The sequence below is a fragment of the Acartia tonsa genome, chromosome 1, assembly GCF_053477335.1.
Source record: "Acartia tonsa isolate MP-2025a chromosome 1, ASM5347733v1, whole genome shotgun sequence".
In the NCBI taxonomy this organism is placed as follows: domain Eukaryota; kingdom Metazoa; phylum Arthropoda; class Copepoda; order Calanoida; family Acartiidae; genus Acartia; species Acartia tonsa.
In genome coordinates, this window is record NC_137260.1 from 41,196,816 (window position 1) to 41,224,648 (window position 27,833).

Here is a 27,833-nt window from a genome sequence, read left to right on the forward strand (position 1 = left end):
CTCTTTAAAGTTGAAACTTGGCAAGATTCCTTCTATGTGTCACAAAAACGGACTAGAACTATTTGATTTAAAACCTTATCCTGAATTGAATGTTACTGAATTAGAAAATAGCCTCATAGCCCGCAATCTCATATTCCAAAAATTTATAATTTTACCTAAGTCAAGAATGAAAGGATTACGAGGTAAAATTGTGAATATTCCAATTAATGCAGAAGATGTAAACAGCACAATTAAACGCTTACCTAGAACACTTGACCAAGCAAGAATAATTCCAATTCCTGAAGCTAAAAGTAACAGAAGTATTGAATCAAATATTATTCCAGTCTCATTCAAAAGAAAACTAAGTTTCAAACATGGGTATCTTGAGGCATTTATAAGTGTTACTAGGATAAAAAAAGTCATAAGAACACTGAAACTCTTAAAAAATCCTTATTACACTGACATACAGGATATTGATTCTGAAACATTTGAGAAAGAACTTTTATTCTCAAGGTAAATCAGGAAATTCAACATATTTTCTTAGTATTGCATAGAAAAATTAGAAACTTAATTGTGTTTCATTATTATTTAAAAATTGCATAACAAAGTCATTTTAGTAAATTTTTCATCTCAGTACACAATTAAACTTTAGTAGGTTTTCCAAATAAAGAGAAAAATATTTTTGATTTCCACAAAGAACTTGCTTTCTTTGGCAAACATTGTAAGTCCATTTTACTTAAAGGAATTTTTTAAATTTTGATATGCTCACTAAAAACTTAGATAGAAATATCTTTATATTGACTGATCCCAAAAATTAGCACATTTTATGCTTGATTTGGAGCTAGTCTAAACAAAAAGGGGATTATCAAAGTGATTCTAAGCACCTACCAGCAGTTTCTAAACACTTTTTTTTTGGTGAATAAACTAAGGTTATGTTTAATATTGTTATTTAGATTTACAAAGTTTAGTTTTACCATGGTTTTATATGAATTAAACTTTGAAATGTTAGACAATTTGTGACTAAATATCATCAAGTGTTTTGTTGAGTTCAAACTGCTATAGCACAAAAGTAAACTTTTTTTATGAAAAATGCTAATTTAGAAAAAGGGATGTAATATTGTAAACAGTTTTATTAGTGTACTTTCGTAATTTATAGCATTTGGTTATGTTTTGGTATATTATTTTATTTGAACTTTTGAACTCAACAAAACATTTGATGATATTTTGTCAAAAATGATTAACATTTGAAAGTTTTGTTTATAGAAAACCATGGTATAACTTATTTCTTTAAGTTGATATAATGATATTAGACATAACCTTAGTATATTTACAACAAAAAAAAATTGCTAGAAGCTGCTTAGAATCACTTGCTCTTTTTCGTGGAGAGTCCCCTTAGGAGACAAAAATCACACAAATTAGCACATTTTATAGTAAATATCTCATTTTCTACTTTGCAGTCATTGAGTCATGATAAATACTCTATAGAAATATGTTGAAATTTTAGTAGCAGTGATGATGATTCAGATTTAGATCCCACTTATAATCCTATTGAAGAATCATCTTCGGATTCTGATTATGGAAATGAAAATATTACTACAAATGAAATAAAAAACCTAAACCCAAATGAAAATGTTGATCCAATAGGTTAGTTTACTTCATTTTTTTGTTTTTCATTAATTATCAAAATATGAAAGGAGGGTGAAAGTCTGTCTATCTATCTTTTGTAAACACTTTGTATAAGTTGTAAACAGGTGTTGAATGTTGATGTATGTGTACCATAGCAACAATTGTTTCAAATATTTCCATTAATTTAGGTCAATATAACTTTTCAAGTGATGAAGTAACTGCTCTAATTGACGACTTTCCTGAAAACTCTACTACCAATGAAAAATTGTCTTTTGCGCCGGGAGAAGGAAAAGTTCCTACCAATATAATTCAAGAAAAAAACTGGGAACCTAAAACTTTTCCTGGATTATTTCCAGATGGCAAAAACTCATTAGATACTGAGCGAAAAACAAAACTGTCAGCTCAAAGTTATTTTTGTCAAAGAATTATGAATTTTGACAATCGGTTTGCATTAAATGCACAGTATTTATTTGCTGCTACAAGTTTCATTGAACAATTACAAATCCAACGAAATATCAACATTTCTTTCCTGCGTGGGAAAAAGATATTGAATTCTAATAATATTGCAACATACCATCTTGAAGATGGTTTTAATGTATTAGAGAATGTAAAAAACACTCCTCGATATTGGAAAAAAATGAGGTTTGTGCAATATAGCTATTTATAAAGTGGAAAGAATTTAAAATGACATAGTTAAAAAAGATTTTATCAATCCTTAATTATGAACACTATCTGAAAATTCTTGTGTAGTTTCATTTTTTTTATAAAGAATTTCCAACTACATTAATCCTGTCTTTGCCCCACAGTGCAATGTTTCTGAGAATGTTGACAATAATTAAACTGTTTGTTATTGTTTAATTCCTTAAACTTTACCAATCATCATAACTGGTAACTTATAACATTAAAATTAAGAGTAATAACCAAATTGCAGTCAATATTTTGCTTTTATTCTACATATTGCACAAATATTATAGGTATGAATTAATGGGTAGAATTGAGAATCATGGACCATTTCATTTTTTCTTCTCACTTTCTTCAGCAGATGTTTTGTTTACAGAAAATTTTGTATCTCAGCTTGAAGATTGTCAAATAGAATACCAATTTTGCAATGGAAAAGAATTTGTTTATGTCAATGGAAAGCCTTTGGAAGATTTTATGAGTGAAAACATGGATGTATATGAGTTTGTTAAGAAAAACTTTGTTAATTCTACACTTAACTTTCAACACAGAGTAAAGAATTTCATTAAACATATTGTGATGGCACCAAGCAGTCCATTGAAAGTAAAATACTATGGATACAAGGTATGAAATATTTAAAAAAAATTTCTATAAATTAGAATTAAGGAAATAAAAACTAACCACCCCTCTATTTAAATATATTCTGAAGCAAGTCGAAATGTTTATAGTTATTACACACACACACACTATAAGGGAAAGCACCAACCTTTAAAATGGTTGCCATTTTTTTTATTTTCATGATTTAAATAAAAAGTTAAAAGCTGAAACAATTAGAATACTAAAACATTAATTAACATTTCTTGAAACATTTAATTACTATGCATAAAAAAGAGCATGTAATTCCAAGCACCTTTCAACAGTGATTCTAAATGTTTTTTGTTGAATATACTAGGGTACTGTATAATATCATTAAATTGATTTAAAATCAATGGTTTTATATGAAAAAAACTTTGAAATATTTATAATTTTTAGCCGAAATATAATCAAATGTTTTGTTGAGTTCAAAATTAACATTTTTCATTAAAAGAGTTTACTTTTGTGTCACAACAGTTTGACCTCAACAAAACGTTTGATGATAAAGAGTAAAAAATGTTCAACATTTAAGATTTTTTTCATATAAAACCATGGTGAAACTTAACTTTTTAAAAGGATAAAATGATATTATACATAACTCTAGTAAATTCACCAAAAAAAACTTAGAATCACTTGCTATTGTTTATGCATACTCCCATTTTTTGATTTATTAAATAATTAAGCTGCTTTTCTCAGGTTGAATTTCAGTCCAGGGGTTCGCCCCATATCCATGGCATTCTCTGGATAGATTGGGAAAATTTGGAAAAAATTGAAGGAATCAACAATGTGTGTCTAATAAAAAGGGCGTTTGAAAGTATCAAAAATGACAATTTACTAACACACGAGGAAGAAAATGCACTCATAAACTTCATTGACAAACATGTATCATGTGACAGATATAACCCTCTTAGTGCAGATATAACAAATAAAGTTAATGTACACAGGCATTCTCGTACTTGTCGCAAACATGGGACAAGTTGTAGGTTTAATTTTCCACGTTATCCTACACTTAAAACAATTATTAGTGTACCTGTTAGAGTGTTGGAAAAGGATGAAAAGAAAAGAAAAGAAATTGTGAAGCAAAATAATGATCTTTTAAACAAAGTAAAACAGACTCTAGAAAATGAAGATGCAATGAAAAGTATTAATCTGATAGAGCAAAAACAATTTGAGAACTGCAAGCTTTATCAGAAATGTGTCCATAGGCTTTCTTTAATGTTAACAGAAAAACAGCAAAAAGTATTGCTGAGCAAAAATGACTTTGGAATCTTGAACAAAACTTTAACATGGAACTCTGATATTATTGAATTGTCAATGGCAGATTTAGAAGTTCTGGTTGAAAGTGAAATGAAAAATTTAATTGAAATTCGTGAGATGGAAAAATCTATACTGAAAAAAAGAATGTTAGCTTTATTAACAAAATCTAAAATCAACAATGACATTCATGATGATGAACTTTTACTAGCATATGAAAATGCTTTAAGAGTAAATGAAAAAAGCTATTCTGTGATTATTGAAAGAAAAACTGATGAGTGTTACATCAATAATTTCAATAATGAATGGATAAATGCATGGTCAGCAAACATGGACCTACAGCCATCATTAGATTTCTACTCTGTGATAACATACATTTCTGAATACTACAGGCATGTTTAAGTTTAATTGATATTTCTAAAAAAAACTTAAATTAAACAGTTTTCATAAGTACATAATTAAATATAGCTAATCTACAATTAGGGACAGTACACCTGTCTCTACATAACAAATAACTCATATTAGATAGTATGTTAAAAATGTCCCATCAATTTCAAATTTAGTACATTAATATTTGGATATAATTATGCTGAATTTTTGTTCACATTTCCAAATAATGTTGAATTTGTTGTATTATGTTTGTTATTCTAACTTTTTTTGTCTGATTTTATGGATGTTGTCTTTCTTGTTCATAAAAAAAAACATTTCTGAATTCATTTTATGCAGTTAATTTGGTACTTACTGATAATATTTTAAAGAATTATTAAGAGAAATCTCTTAAGCAGTTTTGTGTTTAAAAATTGCCTAGAAAACCCAAATTTATACTTAAACAATAATTACAGCAAAGATGATACTGGCACTACTGATGCAATTAAAGAAATGTTAAAATGCAACAAGAATAAAGAGTATCAAGAAAAGCTAAAATTAGTGGCCAATACCTTTCTCACCAACCGTCAAATAGGAAATAATCTACAACTGAAAATAATATACAGCTGGAAAATTTTCTTCTTCTCATATTTATGTCTCCTCAGCCATACTATGTAACAACACAAGACATTTAAGTTTATATTTCTGCTGCAACAGAAAGGATAAATAAGTTTTTTGGGTAAAGGGAAAATTATATCTATGTAATATTTGTCTTTGTAATTAACACATAATTGATTAGGGGGAAAGTGGTTAATTTATAGAAGAATGTTGATATTAGGATTAAATATAACAAGAAAATTCAAAAATTTTTAGTTGTGATTATAAATTAGGACCCTGTGAGGCAGTGTTTCGTCTTATTCCATCAATGAAGTTCAGTTATTTTAATGTTGACACAATTTTCATTTCCTCGGGGTTAAAGGAAAATCAAAGTAAGTTCCTAATGAAATCAGAATCAACAGATGGTGCTGTCCAAGTTGAAGGTAGAGAAGGTTGGTTTAAGGAGAAGGTTTCTGGTTATGACCGTTATTGTGCAAGAGATATTAAGAATCAGCCTTACCTTCTACAAATGAGTTATAGCCAGTTTTGTCAACGGTATGCCCTGTATAAATTTTCTGGTGAAGAGCCTGAGATTGTTGACAATAAAAAAGTTGATGAAATTGATATTGCTGAGGGTAACTTTATAATAACTGATGAGCTTCCAGAGGTAAACAAAGCTTTCTGCCTGCCTAAATTCATAAGAATCAATTCAACTACTTCAACAGAATATGTTAAATTAAGATCACCTTTAGTTATCCGTTACCACAAATATAACAAAATCACTAACCCACATGAATTTAAATTATCCAATCTTCAGTTGTTCTATCCCCACAAAATTGAAGATGAACTTGGACCATCCAATTTGAATCTTTGTGATAAATTGTTTAATGAAGTAAACAGTAAGGGTGTTCTAAAAATTCATGCTGTAAAAATGCAGTTATTAAAACATTCACTTGAACTTCAAGAAGCTTACCAAAAGGCAAAAGATTTCAATATAGGCGACATTCTTGACCCTGAGAATCAACTAACTGAATTGGAATGTGCTCTTGAAGGTTTTACTGATGACCCTTTAAATCTTCAAACTGAATTACAATCTGAAAATATTCAATCAAGCAGTGATCCATTTAAAAAAGTTCAACTTCTATCAAAGGAACAGTTAAGAAATATGTATTTGCAGTGTGACCAAGACCAACTTCTTGTTGTAGATATTGCTACTACATATGCCAACTCTTTGAGGAAATCTAATCATGGAATAGGTATTCCAGATAAAGCACCATTAGTTATAGTGAGTGGTGGAGCTGGTACTGGCAAAAGTCATACAATAAATGTTTTAGAGCAAACTGTTGAAAGAATACTTAGAAAGGCAGGTGATGAAATTAACTGCCCTTATATTCTGAAAACAGCTCCTACTGGTGTTGCTGCAGCAAATATCTCTGGAACAACTCTTCACTCTGCTTTGTCATTTAGTTTTGGGTCCAATTATGAGAGTCTGGGTGACAAGAAACGAGACATTAAAAGAAATGAACTTAAAAATCTCAAGTTTTTGATTGTAGATGAAATCAGTATGATAGATTCTGATATGCTGTATAAATTGCATATACGTTTAGGAGAAATCAAAATGAAACCACATGAACTATTTGGAGGAGTAGCAATTTTCCTGTTTGGTGACCTGCTTCAATTACGTCCTGTTAGATCCAATTACATCTTTGAAAAACCTAAAAATCATAAATTTACATTTACATTCTTAAATGATTCAATTTGGAGAAAATTTATGCCTGTAATTCTAAAAACAAATCACAGACAAGGTGAAAATAAAGTTTATGCAGAGGTACTAAATAGAATTCGAATTGGAAACATTCTTAGATCTGATCTCCAAACATTGAGAGAAAGGGTTATTGAGAGTTCTTTTGATGCAATTCCAAAAGATGTATTGTTTGTTACTTCCACAAATGCCACTGTTAATGAATTCAATGAATATTGTCTCCAAAGGCTACATGGTGAAGAAAAACAGTCGCTTGCTGTTGTGGAAAGGTTTGACAAAGAAATCAACAATCCTAAGCTGGAAAAAGGCACTTTGAATGTAAAGAACACACCACTCAAACATGATTTAAGATTTAAAATTGGTTGCAAAATCATGTTAACCTACAACCTGGATGTATCTGATGGATTAATTAATGGAGCATTTGGTACCATTGTTGATTTTGAAGAGCAAAATAATAAAGTTATTACAATATATGTGGAATTTGATGATAAAAATGTAGGAGAAAACCTAAGAAAAGATTCGAGATATTGTAATCATTCACACAGAACACCTATCAAAAAAATTGAATTCCCATACAGAGAAAATTCCTATGTCTCATCTGGCAGAGTAATACAATTTCCTCTGAGATTAGCATTTGGTTCCACCATACATAAGATTCAGGGACTGACTTGTAAAAAGCCTACATCTTTAGTTGTTGATATCAAATCATCACTAGAAGCAGCTCAATCTTATGTTATGTTGTCTCGTGTCCAAGAACTTTCACAAATTCTTATTTATGGAGAATTTGATGATAAAAAAATCAAACACTGCCCTAGAGCATTAGAAGAGGTGAATTATTTAGCTGACAATGCCATGACCTCCTTTACAAATGTAGCTAATGATAGTTTTATATTATCATGTCTCAATGTTTACTCCTTGAAGCGAAACATGGATATTCTGAAACAACAATTGCACAATTTTTCAAAGCAAATCATAATTTTGCAAGAAACATGGTTGAAAACAAATTTAGGAAATTATTTGTTTGAATTTTTTTATATTTTAATATGTAATGGAATAGGCAGGTCCAAAACAAATGATTTGTAGAAAAAAAAATTATTGTTTTACACTTTGAAGAAAAATTTGCATAGTTTTAGGTTTTATAGGAAAGCTTGTAAGAAATGTACTGGTTTTAGACTATGTGAAGTTTAGAAACGCCCATTCAGCCCCTTAAAGCTAGGGACAAAGTCACTAATTAAAGAACTAATATCTACTGTACATATTTCAATAACTTAACATTTACAAATAGTTTATTTTTTTGTTTACCTTATACATCCTTGCATTAGACTTAAAAATTCAAACCAATTTTTTTAGTGGAAAAGAGCTTAGAAATTCCTGGATACAAATTATCTTTAAACAGTTTATCAAATGGTAATGGGATTGCAGCTTACCTAAGCTGTGCTTATACAACAATTGTTGACATATGTCGAAATTATTACCAAATTTCTGCCTATAGGTCAAATGATAGAGTAGTTATAAATGTATATTGTTCTTCGAAAGCTAATCATAATTCTTTTTTGGATGACCTATTAGGTCTTATAAATAACAATATTTCTGATCATGAAAGCATAATTATTGCTGGAGACTTTAATATTTCTTTTTGGGATAAAAGAGATAATATAGTGATAAAGAAACTGAAAGAAAATAACTTTAGTCAAATAGTGACCAAACCAACACACAACCAAGGACACCTTCTTGATCACATTTACATACGAAGTACCAAATGTCAGTTACAAGTTGTTCATCAATCAATTGTATGGTTTGACCATGATGTACTGCATGTCATTTCACAGTGAAAGCTGTAAGTTATATGTCCCCCGTGTCAAAATAAGCTGGACATAAATAACTTACACGGGAGATGTACGAAATGCTTAGAACTTACAGTAATAAAGTTGTTCTGAGAATTTAGTCCATTTCCTGACCCCTAAAACTACGACTTAAATAGATGTAATTTCAACAGATTTCAACATTAGAAGACAAACAACAAATTAATTTCTATCAGGTATGTATTTTCTTGTCCTAATGTATATTGAAGTAAAAAAATTGTTTGTATGTCCATTTAGATCTTGTTAAACACTGAACGCTTATGTTCTTCAATGTTCCTTTCTTTGCTCCTTTAATGGTTTTAGACTATTATATTACTAAAAAAATCTTTTAGGATATTTTTATTCCTTTTTTTCGAAAACAGAGCACTTAGATACTACAATTGTATTCAATTTGTAAACTTTTCTATAATTTTGATTTGATTATTTATATTTTGTAGTATGACTGACTGAAATTCAAAATAAATATCCCAAAAAAGTTTTAAAATTGGACCAAAAACACCAAAGATATGGGGAAATATGTAAAACATATAAAAATAGCCAAAAACCTGCTAAAAGGCAGTCTGAACTCCATAGTTATTTTCTTAAAACGACAGGAAATTTAATTGTTATATCCTTAATCAAAAAAATTCGGAAAATTGGACTATAAACATCAATCAGAGATATGAAAAGATGGGAAAAATTTAAAAATAGCCAAAAACCTGCAAAAAGACAGTCTGACCTTCAAGGTAGTTTTCTTTAAACGACAGGAATTTTATTTTTGATATCTATAACTGAAAAAATTTTGGAAATCGGACCATAAACACCAAAGGTATGGAAGAAAATGTGAAAAATACAAAAATAGCATAAAACCAGCTTAAAGACAGTCTAACCGTTATAGTTGTTTTCTTAAATCGACAGGAAATTCAATTTTGATATCTTTAACTAAAAAAATTTTGGAAATCGGACCACAAACACCAAAGATATGGAGAAAAATGTGAAAAATACAAAAATAGCCTAAAACCTGCTAAAAAGCGGTTCGACTGCTATTGATGTGTAATAGTTATTTGTGCTCCTTACTAATATGAATGTTGTCAAAAAATTTCAGCCTTTTATCTTTTATAGGAGCTGAGAAATTCACGTTTCCCCCAAACTAAGACGGACAGACGGACAGACGGACAGACAGACAGACGGACATACGGACAGACGGACATTTCGAATTATAGAGTAGCTTCGCTACTAAAAAACATATGAGAATATAAATATAATGCATATAGTTAATTTGCATACTTAATTTTAAAATCCAACAATAATTTCCCTAGCACTACACTTTCATAGATTTGGATAACGTATTCAGCGAAACAAATATCTTAGAACTGGTTTGATTCCGTTTGAAAATGTGCAGATTAACCTTTTCTATAATTTTTATGAAAGTTTCCGATTCCTCTCCTCTAATTAGGATGGAGAATAAAGCTTATTTTACCCTTTTGTCTTCTTGATTTTAACAAAAAGCAAAACTATGCACATAATAATTCAAAGAAAGAAAAATTCATCTCCATGGTTCAATCATTGTACCCCGGAAGTTCCTGGTGCAAAAAATGTTAGACTTTTTCCTCATGTGGGACATGGGTTAAACAGGGATAATGACATAGACGTAAAAAAGTGGAGATAAAGGTATGTTTACTCCTACCAAACTTTAAAATCTTTCATTTTAACCTACTTAAATTTTCAAGAAATACCTTTAAAATCCCTCATTTTACCTTCTAAAAGAAGATAGCTTTGACGTTCCTTAATACAGGGATGGGAAAAGAGAAGTTAATTTAATCTTGATCCAATATACTATGAAGAAGAAAGGATTGGAGATTAATTTTAAAGTTTCTTTCCTGTGGGGTTAAGAGAGGGCACAGTGTTTAATTAACATCTTAATTTTAAATTAACATTTCATAACAAGAATAATTATATCTATAAATACGCAGCAATAAGAAGATAATAAGAACATTAGTTTAGGAATAACATATGATGATATTTTCGATGGTTTGCATTTAATTTGGCAAAATTTTAAAAATCTACCAATTAGCAAAGAAATCAAGTATCAGCCACAATTAAGCAATAGAGTAGATTTGCTATTTATATCAATTGTTATAGTAGAACGACTTAGCTCAACTTCCCGGTGGGGGGTGTTTACATCCCCTATAAACACGTCATTGGAAAAAGATACATTCCTCATTTTTCACCCCCTAAAGGTTTTACACCATTTGCTCGCAACTGTTATAAAGTAGCTACTCTTAGATCCTCAATTAATATTCTATAAAACTACATAAAACTTTTTTATTTGATTTGCTATTCAGACGAGCGAGGGATTTCTATTTAAAATGTATTTTGTTGTAAAGGAGAGGGATTGGCAGCCGTACAATTTTAGTTCAGTTGGCAGATAGGTGGCTTTCTGGTAGCTGTGGGTTTTAGTTGCTTAATGCTTAAAATTGTATAGTTGTATAGCAGCTGCGACTATTGCTACACATAACCAAATTTCTGCCGATTTCAGATTGCTGCAAAAAGATCAGCTTTCAGCTTTAATATGATTGCGGCTGTCTAGACTTGTTAGAGAGAGGGAGAGAGTAAACAAATTTTATACATTTCATTAACATAAATTAAGATAATTACAATTTCATTACTTAGAAGGAGGAGAAACATGGATAAAGAGTGGGAGAGAGTGGGAGAGAGAGAAAAAGAGAATGGGAGAGAGAGAGAGAGAGAGAGAGAGAGAGAGAGAGAGAGAGAGAGAGAGAGAGAGAGAGATAGAGAGAGAGAGAGAGAGAGAGAGAGAGAGAGAGAGAGAGAGAGACAGAGAGAGAGAGAGGGAGGAAGAAAAAATATAAATAGATAGATATAATGGAAAGATGATTTAAAAAAGAGATTGGAGAGAAAAGAAGAAAGATAAATGGAAAAAAACTAGATTATATAGAGCGGAAGAGAGAAATATGCAAAATAGGAAATAATTAATTAACATCGATGGCTTAGCGAGCCAGTAGAGGATAGAAGTTCAGAAAACTGAGAAAAAAATGAATTAAATAACAAAAAGTATAAATGTGGTCATAAATTTTACTCATTTTACAGATAAATTTGTAGTGGACTAATTTAAAACTACATATTTTGAAATCAGAAATTGTATAATAATTATTTATCGCATCGTAAACTAGACAGCTTTCCGAGTATATTAAAAAGAAAAGATTAAATCCAGTTTTGTTATCCCGTGGGGCAGAAGGCTGAGATCCGGTTCTAATCCAGCGAATAACAATCAGTTTCGAAGAATAAAAAGGTCCCTCAAAATATCAGTATGTTATGTGAATAAAAAGGATAATTATCCATCTCTTTTTTAGATGTTTTCTTTCCCACTCCTCCTCTCCTCATCCCTCATTTTAAAAGCTAGTAAAAGTGACGTCAAAAAAATTAACCAATGAGAGGCCATTAAAAATTTTACCATTGGTCAATTACAGTGTATACTGGCCTCTCATTGTTTAATTTTTTTGACGTCATAATCTGAGTCAGCCAATTTTACTAGCTTCTCATTTTTATGACGTCATTGAGGGACTTTAATCGCCTTCCATGCTATAAATTAAATCATTGATCTAAAACTGGCTTTTAACAAATTTATCGACTGACTTTATAGATAAAACCATATAACTTTATAAAACATCAATAGAACTCTGTTTAAGGTAATACTAATAAGTCATGCTTAAATGCTAGTCGAGAAGAACTTTTTGTTTTGCAGATTTTTTCCCTGTCCCCGCATAAGACCCGGGAAGCTATGAAGTTGTGCTGTTAATTGAAATTGACTTAATTTATTGCCTAACTGATGCATTTATTATTCATAGCTATTGACATATCACTTCCGCATTAAAAATTTTTTATAAATAAAGATATTTTAAGGATAGATGTTATAAGTATAAAAGTATAACCCTGGCAACTACCTGGCCAAAGCTGTGAGGACCTTTTTCATCTGCTAGCAAATAGACTAGGTTGTTTTTATATTTCCGACGCTTTTGGCTGATATTCCATGACCCAATTAAAAGTCGGCATAGAGATACATATAGCTAATACCTTCTATTCTTTTATTTTAATGATGCTAATAATCATTGAAAGCACAAAATCATAATAATAAATCCAAGAACATATTATGTCACAAGTAAGTTTGATTTTAGCTAAATTGTCTCTTTGCAATAATTACATTAAGCGGAAGTGATGTAACACTACATAGCTATGCCAAAATAATTCCCAAGAATAATCATTAATATTCAAAAGAAAGAGTGTTGGAAATTTTTTTATGCATAGTTGTACATTTTATATAAGCAAAACTAGTATACACTTATTCCTTTTGAGGCCTCTGAGGTACTTGAGTTCTTAAGTCAAGGGTGATTTCTGTAAGAAATTGGTAAAATGTGCAGTTAAATATTTAAAAAAAAAGAAAGAATGGTTAGACTTTTATATTCTTATTCATTTTACTAAAAATAAACTATTTTAAATTCTTCCTCCCTACAATGAAATTCCAAATGCAATTGCATTGAAAGTAGATTTTGTAAATCTAATCAATTTCCAATTTAGATATATGCGCCTGGCTTTACATATACAAGAGGCTGTACAATACAATTAGTTTAAATGGATAAAGTGGAATGCCCTTTAAATTTATTTGGGAGACACAGTTAGCTTGAAGTGGAAGTAAGGAGAAAATCTAAACAAGAATATTAAACCTTATTAATAAAAACTAACTTTTCAGTAAAGCTTAAAATATTCCGCCACTCGGGGCTAAAAAAACGGTTTTAATCTTATAATATTTTATTTTAATATTTGCGTAAAGCTGCCAGTAATATGAAGCGATAAATAATTATTGTATATATTTATAATTTTGCCAAGGAATGTCTAAAAATGTAAGAAATTCTGACTAATCAAAGCTGATTTCTTATTAAAGAGACTTTATATGGCTGAATGTAAGATTCAGTACTAAAATCTGTGAAGTAGAGGTGAATAGATGTTTCAAAAATGTATCTTATTTTTATTTCTCAAGTCTACTTGAATAAAACAGTGGATGCATTCAGGGTTTTACAGGGATAAGATAATGACCAATAAATTGATGTATATCCCTAATGATTATTCTTCAAATTATTACTTTGTTAAATTACAATACGTGGTTAAAACGTTTGGACACTGAACGTAATGAACCAATCAATAAAAGAGTGCCTAAAGTTGTTAAGCTAACGAATGAACAAACGTTAATATAAAACTTTGGGCACTTGTGTAATAAACAGCCCAATGTCTCATCTCTCCCTGGGATGCACTTAATTGATGAAATTGGTCTCTTTATCCTACAATGTCTAGAATTACATACATACGAGACGAAATAAGCTAAACCATTAATGTTTAATGGGTATGCACAGATTGAACAAGGAAAAATAAAAACAAAAATAATTAAATAGCTGCCCACTAATTAAGTTTAAGGATTCTTAAACATTCTTTATAGTTTTAAAATCAGCCACCTATTCTAACATAAAAACTGTATGCGTTCATAGCTAGCTTATTGCAAAAAAATACTTAAATAGCCGAACAAGAATTCATTAAATCTTAGAGTATATTAATAATAATTTTTTGAAATTCAAACTTTTTTTTGCAAAATAAAAATTTGAAATTCAAAAAACAAAGTGATTTCACGACAGTTTGATTTAAACAAAGCATTTGATAATACACTAAGATAATACTCACCTAAAGAATTCAAGAGTTCCATTACTATGGATCTTATACAGCCTGGGATCTATAGACAAGGCGCCTCCATCTCTTGTCATCCACTCTACACTGGGCCTGGGCTCCCCCTTCACAGTGCAGTGCACAGTGGCCCCCGTGCTGTTTGTGTAGGTCAGTGAGGTCGGTAGTGGCCGGGAGAAACTTGGCCCATAACAGTTTGCGCGAACAAAAATACCTAAAATGTATTTTTGTTATTAATTTTGATATAATATTATATGCCTATACAGGATTAAAGTAACAAGATGCCTATATTTAAGTAAGTATATATGTTCGCAAAGATATCATAAATGGCTGGAAAGAATGTTAACCTAATAACCCAATCCTAAGAAAAGACATAACAAGACAAAAACAAAATATGAAAAAAAACTAAAACGGTGTATATCTGTCAGAATTTCATCTTGTAAGCAAATAGGATAGAATAACATAATTGTTCATGTTTTTATTAGATATTCAATGTTTTCCTAACAGAGTACTTCTCTCTGTGTACATATAATTACAAAGTAGGGTGCTCCAATTCTTTATTTCTAGTATAACTTTACTTCTGTATGTGTACTTATAATTACAAAGTAGGGTGCTCCAATTCTTTATTTCTAGTATAACTTTACTTCTGTATGTGTACTTATAATTACAAAGTAGGGTGCTCTAATTCTTTATTTATAGTATAACTATACTTCCATATGTGTACTTATAAATACAAAGTAGTGTGCTCCAATTCTTTATTTCTAGTATAACTTTGCCTTTGAAGTTCTGTTCATCCGGGAAGAGGGAACAGAAAAAGGAAAAGGGGGTGGATGGGGTGATCTTTATTTAACTACATTATAGTACATGATAATCTGGTGTAAGATTCAAGTTATAATAAATCCATTTTACTACAATACAAAAGTTTATTCTTCCCATCTTTGTTCCCACTGCAAATGCATAATTATGTTATAACCTAAGTATTGAGTGATTATCAATATTCACAAATTAAGTCAATAAAAAGCAGCAGCTCTCATAATACCGTTAGCATTTAAATATTAAGAAATGATACTAATTAAGACATTTAAAAAATTGTTTGAAATGTTAAGCCATCTGATATTAGAGCTACAATTTTATGGATGTTTGTGTGAATGCTTGTATGTAAATTCATTAAGTAATAGTTCCAAACTTTCAAGAAGGCTCTGAACGGGTTTTAGTCTATTTAAACGAAACAGTGACAAGAGGTAGATCAAATATCAAAGCTAAAAATTGAATAAAGTTTGTTATCTTTATTTGTTATCATTTTATCTAATCAATATCATAAAAAAGTTGGGTACGCACGGTAAAGGAAAAATTTATACAATCAATTTATCCCATGTCATACTTTAGCAACATTTTAACGTGTTTAATATTTTAAAAGTAAATAAAAGTCAAATATTTATAAATATTCCCCCCCTACACTTTTTCTATATAATTCAGTATGGTTTTGAAATTCAGCAGATACTCCAAGGGTCCTATCTCACTAGAATGGTAAGTATGATGCCAATTTTCAGCTTCGTGGATTTTTAATATTTTATTAATAACACAATTTTCTTTGGTCCAATTTTTAGACATGATAATTAACTTTAATCGTAAATTTAAGAATTAAGAATAATGTTATCGCTATAAAGAATTAGCAACTCTATAATCAGAAGGTAGGCATGTCCATTTGTATAATCTTCATGAATAACAATAACAAGCAATTTTATAACCTATAAACTACAATTTTATTTATTCAGTCGTACTAAAATTATCTGTTTCATCTATAATTGATAATGTTTGTTTGTTTAATTATGGCATTTGTTCAGCTTTGCTTTTATGTATGTTGTCATCCTTGTACTATTTATCCAAAGAAATAAAACAATAAAGTTCTCGGTAGTAAATAAACTGAATTTAGTGAAAGTTTTTTTTTTATGGTTCAACAATTTTATTTTTATAATGTAAAGTTTTTTTTAAGGATACAGGGATAAGTAGAAGGGAAATAAATTGCTTTTTCTAAGATTTAAAATAGGGTACAAAATTATTAATTAAGACAACGGAACGGTGAATAAATTGATAACCAGTATGGCTTCGAAACCGATTAATATCCGCTAAATTTGAACCGGGTCTCAGCCACACTGAAAAATCGTATATAGCATTGTATTACAGACATTCTTTAAACGAATATTAAAATAAAAATCATAAGATTTTCACCAATTTTTAGCTTGGTGCATCTGCACCTCGGGTTTAACAAAAATGGTTTTATTCATATTATTTTTCATTCTAGTTTCCGCGGAAAGCTGTCTATAAAAAAAAACAAATATAATACTCTTTACTTCAAAAGAAACCAGCAACGAAATATCAATAAATCTTCTATTTACATATCCGTGGAATCCTGATTGTCTCACTTTTTGTTTTATTGATATTACTACGAATTGGCAGTCATAGTATTGTAAGTAATTTTTTGTTGGGAGAATTATTGGATAGATTGATAGACAAAAATAGGTATAAAATCAAATATTAATATAAAGTACATATACATTGCTAGATAAATTATTTCCCTGGGAGGGAGATGACAGTATATTACAATAGTTTCCAAAGTTTTTTTTTATTTGGCTCAACAACTTTGGGGATTTTTATTGAATTTGATTAGTTGTTTCATTAAGTGAGTGTCCAACCACTAATTGTAATCTAAAGAAGTGAATATCCTGTGTCTCATCATTGGGGAAGCAAATCAATTTATCGGCCATTGTGAATTGTGTAATGCCTTTAGATCTCTGATTATTTCCACATTAAACTCAATAACGATAAGCTAAGTTCGGACATATCCACTGTATAGTAGCTGCGCTATTAAAAATATAAATCTTACCTAAAACAAGAATGGAAGTCTTCCAACTAAGCATAGCTGACTGCTAGAGGCTGCCTAGCAGCCCCCTTCAGCTTTTAAACCCTCCAGAAGAGGCTCAAATTTTCAGCTATAGCTGAATAATTTTCACTTTATAATTGAATCACTGTTTGTATAATTATATTCCAAGAACTATTGTGAATATTCCCTTGGTAATTATTAATTATATGGTGTATTCTCCATCTTAATTATCACTAATTATCATTCATTATCATTATTACTTGTTATTGGTACATTCTTCTTCTTTTTCTATCTGCATTTTTTATTTCATTATCTGAAATTAATTACCAATTATTATATCTTATATTATACTGAAAATAATAAATAAAGACCATTTCCAGGATGGCTTAGAAACCTATCAATTACCTCTGGATTAGAACTGGTTCTCGGCCATACTGAAAAATCATGTATAGCTTCGTATTACAGACAACTTTCTACAAATTTAAAAATAAAAATCATAAAATTTCCACCCCTCTGAGCTAAAAAAAACTGGTTATAGCCCGGGATAACAAAAATGGTTGTAATCTTATAATTTTTAATTTCATTATCCACGGAAAGATGTTTATAATACTAAGCAAAAAAAATCTAAAATAAAATAACAAAAAACGTATAAGGTTTTTCTCAATTTTTTATTTAATTCTAAAACGTGTAAAATATAGATAATATATTAAGAGAAGGTATTTGATATTTTTGTTTGCTATAAAATATTTAAAATTCTTTTCCGTGGTACATTATGTATGAAGAACCTCTCTTTTTTTTTACTTCTCAATAAAATAAATGTATTTCTATATTTTAGAAGTCCATTCTTGTAATAATCGGCCTATACATATTTCTCTTCTCCAACCTTCTTCCCTCAGTACAAAAAAGCCTAAAACACACCCTGGACTAATAATAAGCTTTCAATAAGATTTTAAAATAGTCATTGGATCTTATTGGACATACTAAAATAAATACATCATACATAAAGTAGCAAAAAATTAATTCATTCGTTTAAAGATGATAATCTTTTAAAGCAATCTTTTATTTAAAAATCTTTTTTTCTGTGTATTTGAAATAATTCTTTTATCAAAAGAGCTTTTTTATTATATTTTACTAGCTTCTATTGTTTTTTTAACATTATAAAGCCAGGGATCTAAAGGGATAAGACAGTGGCCGATAAATTGGTGAACATCTCCAATTAGTATACACAAAATTAACCTTTCTCTAATTAAAATTAGTTTTTAAAACGTTTGGACACTTAACTTAATTAACCAACTAATCAAAATGTCCCCAAAGTTTTTAAGACATTGAATGAGTATTTTATTATTGGGGACTAATGTAATAATCAGCCCAATGGCCCCTCCCTCCCTGTTATAAAGCAATGGAGTGCACTACAGGAAGAGTGTTGAACCAAGTTATAAACAATAAAAACAAAATTATAATTTCTCTTTCCTGTGTAGTCTAATCTAACTTTGTGGTGCCTTTAGTTGTAGATTTTAAATTGTATTGTTTGTACGCAAAATAATATCTTTTGGTACTTAACTACTTTACAAGTCATTATTGTTGTCATGTCTTTAACCCAGGAATCTGAAGGTATAAGACAATGGACTACAAATTGATGTACAACCCAAATTATGTTAAACAAAATTACAACTTATTAGATAAAAATTATTGGGTAAATAATTAGACACTGTATTTTTTATAACTCTACCATACCTACTATACATAGGAATAAGAACAGTTGTATGCATTGGGTTTTACCAGGGGGGGGGGACCCTCTGAAATTTAAGGGGTCCTTCTTCTTTGACATCCCTCTTAGCTGTTTTAGGGGAGGGAGGTGTTTCAGAGGTTGTAGACCCTTATAGTTGTAGAGGGATAGACAGCTATATAGGGGGTTAATATCCACCCTCTTTAATTTGCCATATCTACATCAGCCTTTTAAACTCTTTTAATAAGAATAAATTCTACAAAATAAATGTATAAAACTTCCAACTACGGAAGCCAAAGTGAGAGTATGAACTTTATATTTTGGTGTCAAGTGGGAATTTATATTTTGTTCACCCTAGATATGAACAATCGATTTATTAGGACTTGGATGTTGCATCATATAACCATGTATTCTAATAAAGTGATACTCGCAGCTGGCTAAAATAACGATAACCCCAATCCACCCCCTTTACCCCATCCCCTTCCGCCTAGATGAACCAACGGGCCAATAAATTTGGACCAATGTAGATATCTGAATTGATGATAAATATCCTCCAGTCAATACATCCACAATTTCTATATCCATTATATGAACATGAACAAAGAGGAGGATGTCAATTTGTCAAAGTAAAAGCATATTCTATATATTTTATGTATATGTTACAGGGGTAAATTTAAAATATAAATGTACTTATTTACAAAAAAAAAAATAACTAGTATTATGTTAAAACCAGTTGTTTTTGGCTTGAAACAGTAACCTGTAAAATTATTAAAGATTGTAAATAAAAACAAATAAAAGTTAATCATACAAAGTCAAAAACCAATTGTTTTTTCTATCTTTTTATTATAACATTTTTGAAAAAAATGTCTTTTGAACAGTTGTATTTTTTTTTACAAGATTTACATATGAGGGAAAATCTTCTTTTCCTTAAATCTGTAAAATTACACCATCTTATTAGGGATAAGGGTTATTTGATCCATATATCTAAATAGAGATAAAATACACTTTTTATAAATCTTTTATGATCGATAAATGTAGAAAGTAGTATACAAACATGAATATTTTACTTATTTTGACTGATACAAAAGAAAAATTTAATATATGTATGAAATTTTTTGATGAGCCTTTATGGTTGAACATTACTCTTAGTCTGTTTAATTTACTGTTCTTGTGATTTCAGCAAATTGTTGTAATATTGTCGAAAATAGAGTACTTCTATTATAACAAAATAGACCTATTACATGGGTATATTTTTAATCATAAATTCATTAAGAATATAAAGACTGAATAAAATATATTATAGAGAAGGGAAACTTGAAACTTGAGTTTTATTTCGGGGGGAAAAAGTATGGGTAAATTTTCCTAATAATAATATGAATATTTAAAAAAAAACATTTCTAAAAAAAGAACTTACGTTGCAATATATATAATATTGAAGGAGATGAGTAGAAGATATTGGTTTCTAGTATTACTATGAGGATAAATTTTGTAATTAGAATATGTCAGTTGTTGCCACTTAATCGGTATGATTATATTTATAAATATATTAAAATTTGTTTCTATAATATTAAAGTAAAACAATAGAGATGGAAGGGGTTATATTAGCCAATAGCCAATAGAAATATTAAACCAACCAAGTCGCTTTAAAAGAGCAGAAATAAATTTGCCAGCAGACGATTAAAGGTACACAGAAAGTTGTCCGGGTTACAGGGGCGTCCAAGCTTTTTTTTGGGGGGGGGTAAAAAATTTTAGGGGGGGGGGGTAATTCGTGTTTGGGGGGGGTAAAATGGCGCGCGAAGCGCGCCGAAATTTTTTTTACCCCCCCCAAAATTTTTACCCCGGGGGTAAAATATGATTGGGGGGGGTAATTACCTCCCCTAAAGTCTGTTGGGGGGGGGGGTAAATACTCCCCCCAAATCTGTTGGGGGGGGGTAATTACCCCCCCCAAACTACTTTACCCCGGGGGTAAAATTTTTGGGGGGGGTAATTTAATTATGTAAAAAAAGCACCTACCTAATCTATTAAGTTAATAAGTACTATCCTATAACATAAAGTAGTAAGTAAGGTTTATTTGACTATAGCTTCAGATTTCATTACTTTTAATACTGAGTTCTCCTTTTTAGGAAAGCTTCACATAGATCCCATGATGGTTCCACACTATTATAGGTCAATCCTTTGAGTGGTTTTAGGCTATTTTTCTCCTCCCTTTTTACCCTTTAGAAAACACGAGTTCTTAGATGCTTAGGGCGCCACTACTATTCAAATATATAGTAGTATCTCATTCTTTAGAACATAAAAATACAATAATTAACTCACTAACCAATGAACCAATATGATTATACTTTAAAGTGAAGCGTCTTATAGGTCCTGGTAAGTTTTATAACTAGTTTACTCCCTCCCCCCCCAAAAAAAAATTTTCAGTAAAATTTTTTTTTAAGAACATTCAATTTGGGGGGGGTAAATACCCCCCCCCAAAAATTTTTTTTAAAGAACATTTATTTTGGGGGGGGTAATTACCCCCCCCCCAAAATCGTTTGGGGGGGGGTAAATACCCCCCCCAAAATCGTTGGGGGTGCCTACGGCACCCCCAAGGTAGGGGTAATTTTTTTTTTGGGGGGGTATTGTTCACAAAATTTTGGGGGTGCCAAATGGCCCATTACCCCCCCCCTTGGACGCCTATGCCGGGTTATACATCTATACTTATAGAATAATAAAACAGTTTGCAATTCTTTTGACATTCTTTTTATCCAAGTAATATTTTGAGTATTTTCTATGAACTTACCTAATAACATGTTATATTCATGGTACTAATGAAACACATCAATAACTCTCAAAATATTCATACATATTCAACTATATTTATATAATATTAGTAGCACAACTACTCTATAGCTAGGTATATTATATTCATGATGGTAATGAAACACATCATGGTGATTGCTGTAGTATTTAGGCAGCTCTATAATGTTACCAGAATTTCTGTAAGTCCAATTAAAACATGTTGATTTCAATTTTTTAACAGCTATTTTATTAGGTGATATAATTATCCTATTCATCTATTTTTTTAATACTGATTCCTAGGGCAACAAAATACAATGTATTTAACAATTCTGCATCATATTTATTTACAATTTTGTTTAGACGTATACATTTATATACTGCTTATTCAGTTCTTTTTGTCCTACCTTTTCAAAGAATCGCTTTTTTTGGATGTTGTAATCCTTGTTTCATATGTTAATCATGGATATAATCGTTCTCGTTGTATACTTGAATACAAGTTTTTAATGGTATTTCTAGAAAAGAAAATAATTTAGGATTTTTTATCATTTTTGCATCGAAAACTGTAGCATATATAATATATATGTAACAAAACAAGGATGACAACATCCATAAAAGCGAAGCACTAAAACGGTAGGACAAACGGACATTAACACTTGTCTAGTGTGTGAACTGAATAATCAGAATATAAAAGTATCGAAAGAGTCGAATCAAAATTGTAAGTAAATTTGTTGAAAAACTGCTTGATACAGGATAATGTTTTGGACATACTTACATTTTTAGGACTTAATTATAGAGTTGCTTCGCTTATACTATTGTTCTTTGTTGTCCCAGGAATCAATATACCAAAAATCAGATCAAACGGATAATTAGATCACATAAAAATTTGTTGTTAAAAAAGTAGAAAAATCAACATGTTTAAAATGGACATACGGGCATTCTGGTAATGATTATAGAGTTGCTACGATTTCTAAATCGTACCTAACTATTACAGGAATCATCATGCAAAGTTTAAAATCGATAGGACAATTCTAACATGTCTAAATTAACGAATAAAAGCTATCTATCTCGGACGGACGGACGGACGGACGGACGTACGGACGGACGTATGGACCGACCCTAATTATAGAAAAGCTTCGCTTTTAAAAAGATATGTAGTATTTCAAAATAACTTAGGTGTACTTTTCTTCCAGTTAGGTATTCCTATTCATTTCTCCTATTACATCTTTTGTAGCTATCTAATTATCTAATATCAAATATTTATATAGGTTTTAGGTTAAATATAAAAATCAAATAGTCTAAAACCATCCTGGAACCTATGTGAGGCTTTCTGGAAAAGGAGAACTCATTTTAATACTTCAGACAACAATTAACGTTAGTTCTTTACATAATAGGATAAGCAACATAAGAAAACTCAACAAATAAAAGGTTGTTTTACAGTTCAATGTGATACCAAATATATACGGAATCGTCCTAAACTACCAAAACTTTCCAAATCTACCAGCAATAATCTAAACCATAAAAAATGTACTAAACCCTAGTCAGATGAAAAATGAAGGCTCCACTTTATAATAAAAGAGGACAAATGTAGTGTGGTGTCAAGCATATGAGATGTGGGTAGGGGTTTAAAGGGGTGGTTGGTTGAACCACCTGATCAGGGAAAAGGGATTGCTCATATTAAGAAAAACTATTTACCCTTACTTTACGCAAACTATACCTTGATAAAAAAGTAAGCTAATTTATCATTGATTTTAACTGTCAGTACGTTGGTAACACTCTGGAAAAATACGATTTTCTCGGCTGCTATTAAAGATACACATCAATAAATTTTGGAAAAGATACATTTTACCAATAAACATCAATTACATAATATATTAAGTCCATTGATCTTTCTCCAAAAAACATATAATACTTATTTTTTTTACGACAAAAAGTTCCTTCAGTTGAACCTTCTCTTGTCACTTTATTTAAGTTTATATCCAGCATACATTTTATTTGGTTTAATATACCTTTTTCTCGTATTCATTCGAATCCGGTGGACAGGAACCGGTTCTCATCCATACGAAAAAACTATGTCTATCATCGTATTATATCCAGCTTTCTACGAATATAAAGATGTACAATCATAAGATTAAAACAAGTTTATTTAGCCCGTGCCTTCGGCACCTCGGGGCTAAAAAAAACTTGTTTTTATCTTATAATTGTACATTCCATATCCGCGGAAAGCCGTTTATAATACGATGAAAGAAATAACTATTATCTTCTTATCAAGAGAGATACAATGGACTAAACATTACGATAGTACCCAAAGTTTTATAACCACGTTATCTTTCCATTTTCTTAATCCCCACAAGGTATCACACCCATTGACACACTGTTCTCGCCACTCTTTAATATTGCTGGAGTACTTATGGAGGGAAAAAGTAAAAGTGTCGAACTATGACGTCAGAAAAAATTAACAACTAACCAATGAGAGGCCACTATATATTTTACCACAGTGAATACTGGCTTCTTATTGGTTAATTGTTAATTTTTTCTGACGTCATAGTTCGACACTTTTACTGTTTTCTTATGGAGAATATTGTGCTTGTTTTTACTTTGTATAAAGCTGAGTGAAACCTAGAATCTGCTATGTAAGGATATACTGGTAAGAAGCTTAGTAAACCACCAATAATTCTGGGATTAAATACTCCATATACTCTTTTTAGGTTTTATAAAATGAAAATTTTTAAATATCCTAAACGGGATTGCACTAAAAATAACTTTACACTCATATAGGGTAGGTTGGCAGTCATAATGTTTTATATCTATAATACAAAGTGGCTTGATGTCCGTCCGTCCATCCGTCTGTCTGTAAATTAATATCTCGGTAATCACTGAACCGATTGGATTCTACTCTTCAGGGAATATATCTTCTGGTTCTTTGTGGTTTTAAGCTATTTTCCTGGGGGTGGGACACCCCCAACCCCCCTAAAAAAACAAAAAAAAACAATTTTTTTAAGGCAGTTAATTTACTTCATTTTCAGAGGTACTTCATTTTTTGTTAATCACCTTTTGGGGCAAAGCCCCTAGAGGCTAGGGGCAAAGCCGCTAGTATGTTTTAATTTGCCTAGGTCACTAAGTCAACAAATTAAAATTACATCACTGATAGATATAATAACTCAAAAGCTTTCTGAATTTTTTTTGCAAAATAGATTTTCAAGTATGGCATCGAAACCGATTAATATCTGCTGGATTAGAACCAGTTCTCGCCGAACTATAAAATCATGTATGCCAACGTATTAGAGACAATTCTACGAATTTTCACCACTTCGAGGCTAGAAAACTGGTTTCAACAAATGATTTTTTTAATTTAATATCGGCGGAAAGCTTTCTGTAATACGATGCGATAAATAGCTATTACCTGGGAAACTTTTTAGCTATTATCTAAATAAAAACTGTAGTTAAATATTAAATTGTATAAGGTAAAAACAAGTTACTATTGTATAGTGTGTTTCCTTTAGAATATATAAAATAGTAAAAAAGAATAGAGAAAAGCCTTTATTTTAAAAAAGAAAAAGTCTGAGGAAATAAATAGAGTCACCACAAATAAGTTGACTATGGGCCAACTAAATAGATTTTGTCACAAAACTGAAAACAGTTTACAACAATTTTGCTGAGTTGGGAATATGGAGCAAACACGAAAACTTTTATTATTTTCATATGTGATTTTACATATGGTATTTTTAGTAGTGAACCTACTCTATAATCTATTTTGTCCGTCTCCGTAATACTATTAAAGAAATTATATTTACTCAGCTGCTAATAAAGCTAGACATATGGTTTTTCTTATCAACATTCCTTTATTATAGGGCCTATTAGAGCATATAGCAGTCAGAATGCTTTTTAGCCGCTTTTTTAGATTTTGTGTTTTTGAACTGATTTTTAAAACTTGTAACTTTGATTTTAACAAGGTTAAATTTTTTTTTAACAAATTTGTTAACAGCAGGGACCAGGGAAAGGACAAACTTATCAACTTTTTACTTTCTAAAAATAGCAAATAAAAATCTAATATGAATTAACAATTAACAAAATATATTTAACGTTCTATTGTTGTTTTAGTGATTGCCTTTGCTGATTTACATTCTGGAAAAGAAAGTATTTTCAATTTATATAATTTTCCATTACTCCCTGAAAATTACATATTCCTAAACAAGGAACAATGTCTTCTGAAGAGGTTTGCAACATAATGTGTAGAATATTATGATTATATTTGGTGTTATGGGCCAAAAAATATAATTTCCAAACGGGTATTGACTTTAGAAAATGAATACATAAAGAATAAAAGCAATAAGCGATAGCAAAAGCTGCCCAAACATGATAATTTAAAAAATTCAATTTTAAATTAATTTTACATAATAGTTTCAGTCTAAATATGATGAAAAATTAGAACAAATTACCTATCCAATTTGTAACCAGTAATCATATTAAAGAAATATGCAAAAAAAATTTCTTATTCAATTACTGTTTTTCTTTAATTATCAAGCAAATATATTTATAATTAGGCAAAACTTTATTCAAGAAATCTATAATTAAAAATGCACCTTTTTGTTAAACTATTTATAAAGTATGTATGTTGGTTGAGTAGGCCTGTACAATTCAAGTTTTGTACTAGGCTAAAAAGGAGATTTATAGTAATATAAACTCAAATGATGACAGCTAAGTGCGAATTTATCTTAAAATAGTTCATTAGCATCTTTGAAACTTAATCATACAATATTTATAAAAACTAATTCGTACTTCTTAAAATAAAAAAAAACGAAGCAGCAGGTTTCGTCGTATTTTCACTTTTCATTTTTAACTTTTAATAGATAATTTTATGTTAGGTTAGGCTAAGTAAATGTTAATGATAGGGGCTAGAAATAGGAGAAAATCTACTGTGAAAATACGACGAAACCAGCTACTTCGTTTTCTTTCCACTGTCCGGTTTGTTGAACCATTTTCTAAAATATTACAAACTCTATAGGAAAGATTTGATTTTTCACTAACTCAATCCCAGATATTGCTATAACTTGCAATTCTGTGTAATAATATTAAGCCTATAAAAAGATTTATAGTATAAAGAAATTGGGGAGTACTATAATTGTGATCTTAGCAAGGCCCTAGGTCAAACATACAAAATGCAAGATTTTGAACATTATTAAAGAAAAGGCATTACTGACCGAATTTAAATCTAAATTTTAATGCAGAAAAATCCGCAAATTGGGCAGGTCTAATGTATAGTATATTAAATATAGAATATTGAAGATAGAATTCACAACTGAAAATATCAATATTTGCATAGCTAGGCGGGCCCAACCATACACAAAATAGATTGCTGTTAGTCATGTTTGTGAATTATACTGTTTTTAAGATTTGTTCGTAGGTTCTTTTATTTGTTTGTCCGTTAAAATCGCGCTTAACCATTTTTAGAGAAGCTTCACAGAGGTCCCAAGAATAGGCATGTCCGTTACAGCAAGCAATGATTGTCAATGTTTGAATATTAAAACCATAATAGTGATTTTAATTCCCATGCATTACTTATAAATGTTTCTAGCGATGAATTATCAAATAGTAAGAGAAGTAAAACTTTAAGTCTTTTTAAGAACGCCTGTAGTCCTATTTAAATGTTTGACACTTAAAATTTAAAGAAACATAACATATTTTGGGTATAGTGCCTTTCGTAGAAACGCCCCTTAAAGGGCGATTCGTCGTATTTTCATGGTAGCTTTTCTCCTATTTCTAGCCCCCTACAGAGGGCTCTAACCCTGCGGGGCAAATTGCCTAACCCTGCGGTGTAATCACCCAATCCAATATAACCTAACCTAACCTAAAATAACCAATCAAAGCCATTTTGAAAATACGATGAGCGTTGCCACGAAATGGACTATAACCCATATTTCTTAAGACAAATAAACTATACAAAACCTATAAATAAACATTGAC

At 30.2% G+C, this 27,833-nt stretch overlaps 1 protein-coding gene across 4 annotated transcripts in view; it reads right to left on the bottom strand.

The window, feature by feature from the left end:
- The window catches only part of LOC145319615 (cell adhesion molecule Dscam2-like), a 194,267-nt gene extending 176,587 nt beyond the window's left edge, over positions 1–17,680 (bottom strand). For all 4 annotated transcript variants that reach the window (XM_080161875.1, XM_080161853.1, XM_080161884.1 and 1 more), the window contains exons 1-2: positions 17,369–17,680; positions 14,485–14,698 (exon numbers count right to left, since the gene is read on the bottom strand). In XM_080161875.1, coding sequence (XP_080018001.1) covers positions 14,485–14,698; positions 17,369–17,402 — 248 coding nt within the window. In that variant the 5' untranslated portion in view covers positions 17,403–17,680. The remainder of the gene's footprint in view (positions 1–14,484; positions 14,699–17,368) is intronic.
- Between the last annotated feature and the right edge of the window lie 10,153 nt (positions 17,681–27,833).